The 12,012-nt window shown below is 37.8% G+C and overlaps 1 protein-coding gene across 1 annotated transcript in view; it reads right to left on the bottom strand.

Annotated features, from left to right (window-relative positions):
* The window catches only part of EXOC5 (exocyst complex component 5), a 47,658-nt gene that overhangs the window by 34,882 nt on the left and 764 nt on the right, over positions 1–12,012 (bottom strand). The window contains exons 2-4 of the mRNA XM_060142094.1: positions 2,164–2,258; positions 1,391–1,538; positions 224–418 (exon numbers count right to left, since the gene is read on the bottom strand). Of these exons, the coding sequence (XP_059998077.1) occupies positions 224–418; positions 1,391–1,538; positions 2,164–2,258 (438 nt within the window). The remainder of the gene's footprint in view (positions 1–223; positions 419–1,390; positions 1,539–2,163; positions 2,259–12,012) is intronic.

Genomic DNA, 12,012 nt, shown 5'->3' with positions numbered 1-12,012 from the left:
TACAAATTTTATAAACAAAAATGCCAGGCAATCCAACTAAAAATCTGAATATATACAGTTGATCAGTAATCTGTAGATAAGTATACATTTCAGAATAAAGACTTTTAATAAGTCACCTACTCAGTGATTTGAAGTCTGACTCTGGAAAGTAATAACTGCAGTTCATAATTAGGGCATTGTTATTAATGCTATAATTTGCTTTTATCCTTCTGACAGTGCTCACCTTTTCAGAATTTGTAAAAACATCAGATTTCAATTCTCCATCTAGAAACTCATTAAAGTATTTCATCAATTTCTGAGCCTCTACTGCCCGTTGTCTGGGTGTGTTTACCCCCTCCAACTGGTCTCCAAGGTGACAGACCTTGGTTGCTACATAGCTGATGTGCTCATCTAGTTCCTGGAAATGTTGGAAGGCAACCTAGGAAAAATGTGAACAAGCATAAAATACAATCAGAGAACCCAGATTAACTACAAATACTATCATTATTGCCAAGGGGAATCTGCATTAGAAGTATTTGGAATCTATCACCTTAACTACTTAAAAACACATTATCTTATGTAAATTACTGACTTTATTATTTTCTAACAGTTATACATGCTTAAGTGAAGGAATCTAAATATATGAAATCTGAGCAGAAATCAGCTTTCTAACCCCTAACACTAAAGAACAAAGAGCCCCTGGGAGGCAGCAATGCTAAACATGCTCTTCTAACTACATTTACAAAGGGCAATCAAGTTCCACATCAGGTCCAGGCTGTGAAAGAGGTTCAGAGGTTCCAGATTAAGTTTAGGGCCTAAGAATGGCTAAGAAGCTTGGCCTACTTACCCCAGAGTCAGTCTAGAGATCTAGTTTTACTCCCAAATGGACTGAGGAAGAGTTCTGCACATGCTTTTCCCAGTTACACCAGCATTCTCATTAGGGTATATACCTCATGACTTTTGTGAAGCTTCCCAGACCAGGTTTCCTCTAGGGAAAAACTTCATCCAGGCAATAGTTGGTCTGGTATTATTATTTTGCTTTATGATTAAATGAGAATGCAAATAAATACCTAAATATCTAAGCTAATCATGATCCCCTAAAAATACAGGTCTACTGAATTATCATTCTTAAAAGTTTGCACTGTTAAAGAGAAAGCAAGGACCACACTGTAATGGATACCACCCCATCCTAAGGGAGTACTGTGATCCCAAACTAACACTCAGTAGGCAAGCAAGTGCACCAAGAGTGCCTGATAACAATTCATTAACATTTTATCCCATGAGATGGGAGCAGTATAAAGAAACCTCAACAATTCTGTTGCATTAGATTTTTTTTAAAAAACTGAAAACTGAAAGGAAATAAAGATATTAAAGCCTGTATAAACTACTCATTATTTAACTAACTGTTTACCTGATTGCTTTTCTGGAGATCTTGTACCTTCCTGGCAAATTCCTTAGCTTCTTTCTGACACTGTTGCTCTAGTTTCTCTACTTTCCTTTGAATCCTTTCATCCATTATCTGGAGTTCTTGAATATGATTTACAAATTCTTCTAATAATCTAACAAAGGAAAATTAGAATATGTATCAATCCATCTATAACTGATCACTAGGAAGTGACCAGTTCACTTATAATTGTAAATAAAGTATTAGTGAGCATTCCTTGAGGTAAGGATGAACATGCTAATTTTCTCTTCAGCATCCTGTTAGGGATTATCTCTGACATAAATGAAAACCTCATATGGAATCTCCATTAACCCCCAGAATTGAAACCAATTTTATAGAAATAGTTAAAAAGGTAAATCGTACTATATAAAAATAATACTGTGCATTCCAGGGTATGGTGAATTTTTGTTCCTCCAATTTACGATACTTAAAACAACATATTCAACATGTTTTATTTTAGAGGTATAGCCAGCCATTTCTAATTTATTACTAATTGGAGAAAATATTAAATTCTCATAATGCAATAAAATCCCTTCCCTCATATCACTTAAAGTCCTTCTCTAAAATAAAAGAAACATAAAAGGAAAAAAATAAATCTCAAACTTCTAATGCTTCTTCCTTTTATTGGCCAGTTGTTAACTCCCTTTACATGAATGTTGAAAGGAATTCCAACAGTCACCTCTATTGCAGATACAAATTTGTAGTAGATTGGGTCTATGAAAAAAAAATTTTTACTTCACCTTTTAGGATCAAAAGCTTCAGGTCCCCCTCTAGAGCCTCCTCCTGGGGTTCTCCATACAAGACGTTCAATATACTCATCTGCCACAAAAGGCTCCTAGTTTACAAAATAAATGTTCCTTTAAAAAGTTTCACAGGCCATGACTTAATACTACTTACAAAAATGAAACAGTTTGTACCATGTGAGAACTTAAAATTAAATTACTAATTAAATATATCTGTATTATTAAAATGTACAGGCTTTTTCAATTTAAAAAATCTTCAATAAACAAATTACTTAATGAAAATTAGTATATTAAAATATTAAAGAGTATTATGAGCAGGAACATACCAAATGAAAAATGAGCAAGGGACACAAACAATTTATAGAAGAAATACAAATGGCCAAGAAACATGAAATATATACAGCTTCACTAGTAATCAAATAAGGTCAAGTTATCACTTTTTTTTTCTTCTTTTTGCCTCACAAACTGACAAAGTTTTTCTTTTTCCTTAATTATAATATGCATACAAGAGAGGGTAAGCTGAAATTCACTCTCATTATTGTTAGAAATGTTAAAAGGCACAGTATTTTTGGAGGACAGTAGGTAACATTTTGGTAACATCAAAGTACTACAAATGCTCATACCCTTTAACCCCAGTAATTCTACTTTTAAAATTCTAAGGGAAAAAGCAGATATGAACACAAAATTTTTGTATTATATATAACTCTGAAAAAGTATTACACAAATATTCAACAAAATCATTATTGAAAAATTATAGTAAACTTACAGGATAAAACAATTATTTTCCTATTAAAATCATGTTGTAAAAAAATTTAATGAAATGAGAAAAAAATGCTCATGTATAATATCTGATATTAGAAAAGCAGGATAGGACTTCCCTGGTGGCGCCGTGGTTAAGAGTCCGCCTGCCAATGCAGGGCACACAGGTTTGAGCCCTGGTCGGGGAAGATCCCGTATGCCACAGAACAACTAAGCCCATGCGCCACAACTACTGAGCCTGTGCTCTAGAGCCCTGAGCCACAACTACTGAAGCCCGCATCTAGAGCCCGCGAGCCACAACTACTGAAGCCTGTGTGCCACAAGCAAGGCTGATCCATCTAGTGTCAAAGCCAAAGATCTAGCTTAAGAGTGACAGAGACCAACTCTGAGCTCCTAAAACAGCCCCATCCTTCAAGTAGGCTAATCAGCCATGTGGTAGCAAGTTGACTACACTGGGCTTTTTCCATGCTGGAAGAGTCATTCATTCTAACAGGAATAGAAACATTCCAAATTGAGTTTGCCTATCCTCCAAGGAAGTGTTTGTTCTCCTGGCATAGGATCTCACATATCAGACCATGGGACCCATTTAACAGCAAAGGGGGTGACCATGGAATCAACTGGTCATATCATAAACCATACCACCCAGAAGCTGCCAGTCTGATAGAGCACTGAAAGAGCTTGCTGAAGGTATAACTGAACTACCAGTTCAGAGACAATACTCTATAAAGATGGAGCACTATCTGCCAAAATGCAGTATACATTCTGAATTGAAAACCTTTATATGATGCTGTGTCCCCAACAGAAGAAACACATGAGCCTGGGAACAAGGAATAAAATCAGAAGTGGCCCTGCTCATCATGACTCCCAATTTGTTCTTGCTATTCCTGCAATTCTAAGGTCTACAGGGTTAGAGGTCTTAATCTCCAAAGGGGGAATACTTTTGTATGGGAACATAATTAAGAGTCCCAATAAACGATAACTGCAAGTGCTCCCTGGGCATTTGGCTGCTTTTATCCAGCAAATAAAAAACAAGAAGAGGAGTGACCATCTTTGGCAGGGCAACTGACATCATCAGAGGGAGGCAGGGTGGCTACTATACAGAGGGGGCAGGGAACAATATGTTTGACACACAGATCTCCTTGTAAGGATCTTGTGATACTCCCTTGACCAATTCTGAAAGTACACGGACATGTGCGCAGCCCCGGCCTAAGAAGAGTATGGTAACCAGTTAAGCCACCTAAAGCAGCAGACATACTAGCTGAAGGTGAGAGGGAGTTAGAATGGAGAGTAAAAAATGGAAAGTGATATCAAGTTGCAACCTGAGACCACATGCAACAGTAGGGGCCATAGTTCATCCCACTAACCACCTTCTAATTTTCCTCCAGGATAAGAACCCCAACTGGAGTCTAGAGGAGGAACCCCCCAAATGTATGTGAAGACATAGAGCCTAGTGGCACAGGGGTGGTCTGAGGTGGACACGTGTTATCCAGATCTCCCTTCAAGAAGGGTCTTGCTCTAACTGCTAGCAGTGCTGTCAGCACAGAACCTTCACCTGGCAGTATTTTCAGGGATCCACTCAGCTGCAGAGAGCCACTTCACTCAATGTCATACTTTTCTCAATGTGGTCTATATCCAATGACTAAATAAGATGGGGATATAAAGGCCTGACCACTTTGGTAAAAAGCAGGACAACTCTGATACGTAATTTTACTTCCAGATCTTCCCACAGGGATCATCACCATTATCACTGAGCCAGCATTGTACTGCTACTTCTCCTAAGGCCCAATCTTGCTTCTTTACCCTGTCCTTTCACATGTGTTTATCCCAAGCGTACTTTCTAATAAATATTCCGCACACTAAACTCTGTCTCAAAGTCTGCTTCTCTGGGAAAACCTGCAACACTGTACTAATCTAGTCAAGAGATGCTAATGACTCAGATGAAAGTGGCAGTAGAGGGGGTACTGTGATGTGGCCCGGTTCATGACATTTTAAAGACTGTACTCACACAAAGTGCTGATGAATTGGATGTGGGAGAAATTTTAAAAAGGAATCATGATTACTCATAGACGTCTGCAGCCTGAACAACTGTATGAATGGTAAATGGTGCCATTTAGTGAGACTGGGGAAAGAGATGGAAAAGGGAGTAGGGATGTAAGAGTTCTATTCTGCATATGATATGTTGAAGATGCCAATTAGATATACAAGTGAATATGCAGAAGACATAGTCAGAAAAATAAGTTTGTATTACAGGGAAGAAACTGGCATTAGACATAATCTTAGAGTTATTTAAAACCTCAGAACAGGATGAGATCATCTAGGAAGAAGAAGGGCATGCCAACATGTGGAGATAGGAGGAGGAAAGGGATCCAACAAAAGACAAAGTAAGGGGGACCAGTAAAGCAGGAGGAAAACTTAGGAGACAACAGCATCCTGGAAGCAAAGTTCAGGTTTCATCTGCAGAAGCAATCAAATTATCAACAAGAGTTTAAGATAAATCAACTACTGATTCCAATGGAATGGAAGTTCCAAAAAAGCAAAAAACAAAACAAAACCTTTGCTGCTTATAAAACCAAATAAATCCCAATAATTTACTTTCTAATACTTAGCATTGCTGCAAAGGCATTTACAATGAGAAAAAGATAGTCAAATTAACAAATTCTCCAAGACCTCCAAATGACCAAGTCCTCCTAAGAGGATTCTCAAAGATACCTGTAAACTATTACCCCAAAAATCTTTTAGAATTTCGTGAACCTGACAAAGGTATATCTTAATCTCTGTTTTTCTGTAGTAATTAAAAGCAAACAGCCAAAACAAAAACAAAAATCTAAGTGTGTACTACAAAGATACTATCATATTAAATTCAACTTTACATAATTGATTACTGTGTTGATCTATTAAGCTGATTTCCTATTCTTTACAAATGCTACCAATTGTAATAAAAACTTGGAGTTTGTGGTCATTTCTATTAAAAATTAAGACCTCAAGCCCTTGGACAGGAAGATAAATCCCTAATTTAACATTGTTTCCTTGAGAAAATCCAACCAAATGTTTATATTTTCTTATAGTAGCTTTCCCAAAAATAGATCCAATAAAATATGTTACAGCCACCCACAAACTCAAAGAACCTATAATATTTTCGCTTGCTTAGATTAAAAAATAAGGCTCAGGGCTTCCCTGGTGGCGCAGTGGTTGAGAGTCCGCCTGCTGATGCAGGGGACACGGGTTTGTGCCCCAGTCCGGGAGGATCCCACATGCCGCAGAGCGGCTGGGTCCGTGAGCCATAGCCGCTGAGCCTGCACGTCCGGAGCCTGTGCTCCGCAACGGGAGAGGCCACAGCAGTGAGAGGCCTGCGTAGCGCATAAAAATAAAAATAAGGCTCAGAGGATTTCAGAGAGAAGTATTTCTGTGTCCTATTAAACCAACTAACAGGTGGGTTCAAGTACTTCCTATATAAGGTGCTTTTCTTAAATTCATTGTGCAGACCACTGCCAAACTAATCTTTAAAACACTATATTCCCTTTTAGTCAGAAACTTCCCTATGCAATTCCTAAACTATGAAGTTTACACTCTTAAGTCTGCCCTTGAAGTTCTTATATTACACTCCCTAACCAAATTTCTTTGCACCCCAAAATGAACAGGTACACTACCAGCAGCCTCCTCTAGTCTTCTTTTCAAACCCATGCTAATTCTGCTTCCTTACCTGTGACCAGGTAACTCAACCTACAAGAATACTTATGGGGAAAGGGTTCTTTCCCTAGATGATCTCCACTGATTTCTTTACTCTTAACCCCTATGAGGCTTAAAAATTCAAATGCCAACACAAAACAATATATTACTGCCATTTTGTCATTTATTGTTTTATAGTAACATTTGTAAGTTTTTCTCTTCTCCACAATTAAATTGAAAGCAAAGTCAGGATCTGTCATACACTTCTCTTGCTTTCCAGCTGTGGTCAACAGAACAATGTTGAGCACACCATAGATGCACAATAAATCAAACCACTTGTTATCGGGGCCATGGCCAAATCCCCTGCACAGGATCTTGAAAATCAAAACTTGCTTCATAGATCCAAAACCAAAAAGGCAGTACCACCACCCTCCACTCCAGAAATAAAAAAATAGGCATTCTATGGTGTTATAAATCCAAGATTCTACCAGAAACCAAATATGAACTTTATGCAATTCTGGCATTGGAACTAAATGAATTTTATCACATTTGGCTCTCCTTTTAACCACATTTGATTTGATTTTCATGAGACTATGTGTTTCATGGTGGATTTAAATGAATTACATTTATTGAACATTGATTCTTTTGAAAAGCACTACAAACGTTTTGTTTCGTTTCAGACTAGCAAAATGGGATTCATCCTACCCATGGAAAGGTAGAAAGAAAGCACACACAAGACAACTAAGGGACTAAGTGATAAGCGTACTAGGAGCATCTCTTGTTCCAGTGGTCTTCAACCCTGGCTCCTCACACGGACCTCCTAAAACTCTTGTAATTTCCGGAGTGACAAAGGTGATAGGAGTGGTTTACACAGAACTCCTAAATCCCTTGGAATCTCCTGGGTAATAGGAGCATCTTTTGTCCTACTGAAGCAACTCTTGTTGGGCTCCTGTATGGGGACTGGTCACCAGAAAGATAAGCATGATTAGAAGCCTGGAACTTTCAGCCTCACCCCTTATACTCTGGGAAGGGGAGAAGGGCTAGAGATTGAGTTAATGATTATCCCTACATGATGAGACCTCCATAAAAATCCCTAAAGTGTGGGGTTCAGAGAGCTTCCAGGTTGCTGAACACATCAAGGTGCTGGAAGGGTGGCAGCACCCAAGAGAAGGGAAGTGCTGCACTCCTTCCCCATATCTTGTCTTATGTACCTCTTCCATCTGGTTGTTCCTGAGTTTTAGCTTTTTATAATAAACCAGTAATCTAGTTAGCAAACTGTTTTCCTGAGTTCTGTGAGCCGTTCTAGCAAATTACTGAATCTCTAAGAGGGGGTCATGAGACCCTCCAATTTATAGCTGTCAGTCAGAAACACAGGTGACAACCTGGACTGCAATTGGTATCTGAACTGGGGGCATTTTTGTGGGACTGAGCCCTTAACTTGTGGGATCTGATGCTAACTCCAGATAAAACAGTATCAGAATTAGAGTGAATTGTAGGACACCCAGTCAGTGTCTATTGGAAAACTGAACTGAATTGTTGTGGAAGAAAATCCCCACACATCTGGTGTCAGAAATGAAGTAATACTGAGAGTAGTGGTAGAATGTTGAGAGAAGAAAGAGTTCTTTTTTTTTTCTTTGACTCCCCCAACTAGATTTTTAGCTCAAACCATCTTTTAACTCCAGTACCTGGAAGGATTTCTGGCCTAGGGTAGGTAGGGTAAGGTAAGCTAAATGTTTACTGAATGAATACATTTTCTCATATACATGATACTGTAATTGGTGGCGAGGTTCCACAAACACTTGTTTAATAGCTAATATGTCTAAAACAAGTAGCATTTCAGCACCCTGAAGGTAAAGGAGTAGTCCTTACTTGTATATCTCATATTCATTAAACATATTTAAATAGTTAATTGAACAAGAGAATAAGTCTTTTTCAATAAGTCTGTTTAAATAGCTTTTGTTACTTAGTTTGTAAATCTAAGAGACATAAATATGTTTTTACACAAACGTGTTCTTAGCTATTCAAATTCTAATCTGGAAGTCAAATAGCCATTGTCACCACAGTCAAATTACATGACCTCAAACACTATTATCAAGGCATCTACATTTACAAGAAAGAAAAAAAAAATCAAATTCCTAATCCTGGCATTTAGGACCTCTACAATTAAACCCCGATTACCTTACATAGCACTCTTCTTCTTCATGCATGCTATATATTTCAGCTAAAATGAACTCTTCCCTTGTCTCTGGGGTCTACAGTTACCTCCCTTTATATCTGGACTTTTATCGTCTTGTCTGCTTTATACATATATATATATAGTTATATATCTATCTTCTCTTCCCTTATTTAACAGTAAGGGCGAGTTCTATATATAACTCAACATTTTCCAAAGTATGTTCCATAGAATTCACAAAACTAACAGTAGAAAGTAAAACAGGCTCATGGTCAAATAAGTTTGGGAAATGAACTTCTTAGAATATTTAACATACTAAGGTATATTGTAAATCTCTAATGAAACAAAGCATGCCCATACCCCAAACTTCCTTGGGCTCTGAACCATTTGGGTTTTTTGCAGCACATCTCATAGGATTAATATGTATACAGCACACCCTTTGAGACATGCAGCCTCATTAACTTAGTAGGTACTCAACAAATATTTGTTGAATGAATGGGTAACGGACCCTACTTAACAAAGAACTTTCCCATAAAGGTAGCTTGCCCAAGCAGAAGAATAGTCATTGTCTCCAGAAGAATGACAGGAGAGAAAAATAGCAAGTGAGAAGGGAGTACAATATTCTCAGCAGTGCAGTGAAAAGAGAGGAATACTTATGACAACAGAGAAAAAATTTACTATCCCTATCCCCGCCACTTTTTATAAAGAGGACATAATCCAAACCACATAGGAATTCCTGTTTAGAATGTCCAACCTGAGGTGATCATTTAGAAACACTGCAGACAGAACTTTTAAACCATTTCTGTCAATTGAGGAAATATCCAGTAGTTTGATTTTGTTGTATGAAGGTGTTCATGTTAAAAAGGAAGTCTCACAGGACCAATAAGATTTTAAAAGAAATAGGATTAACACTTATGAAATTTCATGGATTCAAAACATAATTTTGTATTGATTTAACTTGTTTTTCAATGTGAAAAAATTAAAACACAACTCAGTTTATTGGTGCATTAAAGCCAGGATGCAAAAACTAAATATCCTTGACTACATCCTGACCTCTGTTTTCCACAGTTCTCCAGCTGTGACTAAGAAAGGGAAGCAAGAGAAAAAGCACTCCTGACTTTCCTACAACCTAGGTCCTAAGGCAAAAGCAACAGGAAATGGCGGTGACAAACGAAGTCTGGTTTTTGTTTTCTTTTTTCCTTCTCCCTCTAAAGCAAAGAGACCAACTTTTCACTTAGGGATGAAAACTTATTCAAGAGTAGAATCCACTGTAGGGATGAAAAGATAAATACACTTCTTAATCATGACTATTTACCTTTAATTGTAACTATTAAAGTAATATGCTTTTAAAAAAATTTTATTTATTTATTTATTTTTGGCTGCCTTGGGTCTTCGTTGCTGCATGCGGGCTTTCTCTAGCTGCGGCGAGCGGGGGCTACTCTTCGTTGCAGTGCAAGGGCTTCTCACTGCAGTGGCTTCTCTTGTTGCGGAGCACAGGCTCCAGACGCGCAGGCTCAGTAGTTGTGGCGCACGGGCTTAGTTGCTCCACAGCATGTGGGATCTTCCCGGACCAGGGCTTGAACCCGTGTCCCCCGCACTGGCAGGCAGATTCTCAACCACTGCACCACCAGGGAAGTCCCTAAGGTAATACACTTTTAGTTTTGATGAAACAACATACTACATATGGTCAGGAAAGAGAAAGTCACATGAGTTAAGATCCATAAGCATGTTCAAGGTCGTTCTATGAACACTGTGGACACAGGTCTAGTCTGTCTCTATCATCACTGGTAAGTGAATATTACCTGCTATCATAACTGGAGTCACTGAGTTAACTTAAACCCTAATTTAGTTTAACTACTTTACTAAATGGCAAGACCCTAGAAAGCTAAATATACTACAGATATTTCTCTACCTCCTCTCCTTCCCCCATGGTGGGGGCAGGGGGAACAGAAATCAAATATATTTTCAAGGAAGTATATGTGGACTCATGGGATCAAACATTCAAAGAAAAAAAAAGACAACTGGGAATGTCAAGCAGGATCCATAAGCCCAAAGGTTAATGCCTTCTGAACTGTATGACAAAATAACAGTTTTCTATTAGTAGCTGGCTCGTCCCATATTTCATTATATTAAAGGCTTCAAGTTCATAAACTGTTTTCTACCTTTACAAAAATGTGAAAATAAAACAAGGAACTACAGAATTACTTAGTATCTTGCTCAGGAACACACAGTAAAAGCTTGTAGCAAAAAGAATGTCTCCCTGCTCCTGTGTCAATCAATAAACAGATGGCACAATTTTGGAGTTAGAGAAATTAATGTAAAATATATCCCTACACTTAAATCTGAGGAAATGTAACTAATATTTCCCAATTCTTTCTTACAATTATATTCCTTCACTCATAAATTACTATCTTATTACAACTTATTATAAAAATGCCATATACTATTCCTCAATAAATGCATTATCTATCCAAAAGCTGACAGAAACCCAAAATATAGTTAGCTAACAAATGAAAAGTTCCCAGTTGATATAGAAACTGTGGCATTCAAATTTTAAGCCAAAAAAAACCAAACAAAACCTGCTGAATCTCACGCAGAAAAAAGGATCCAATTTTCACTTATGGAGAAATTATCTATTGTCAACTGCAGTCTTCTTAATTATTTCTTACACTTTTATTATTCAATATGAAACACAAGCACACATCAAAAAGGTTCTTCCTTCCCCTTCCTTCACATCTCAGTTTTCATTTCTGCCACAAAAGAAGATCCCCTACACGTTGTTAGGTGGTCTAATTAAAATTTTCCTATTCTATTATCTTAAGCATCACAGCTTCTCACACAGGATTCCCCTAAACTGAATTTTAAGTTTTAGAGACTGAAAACGGTCCAAGAAACACATTAGAATCTCACTGTCTCACGCGTTAAGGATTCTTTTTTTTTTTTACATCTTTATTGGAGTGTAATTGCTTTACAACAGTGTGTTAGTTGCTGTTGTATAATAAAGTGAATCAGCTATACATATACATACATCCCCATATCCCCTCCCTCTTGCGTCTCCCTCCCACCCTCCCTATCCCACCCCTCTAGGTCGTCACAAAGCACCGAGCTGAGGGGGGTTATAATACACTTCAATTCCTCAAGACCCGAACACAAATGTTAATTTTAGTTTTGACTTCCTTCAGTCGGAAAGGGCTTAGTAGGCCTTTATCGTCGTAAAAAATACTACAGCCTTTTCAAATGGAAGGGTA

This window comes from Lagenorhynchus albirostris, chromosome 1 (assembly GCF_949774975.1).
Source record: "Lagenorhynchus albirostris chromosome 1, mLagAlb1.1, whole genome shotgun sequence".
NCBI lineage: Eukaryota > Metazoa > Chordata > Mammalia > Artiodactyla > Delphinidae > Lagenorhynchus > Lagenorhynchus albirostris.
This window is presented reverse-complemented; position numbering and strand designations above follow the sequence as displayed.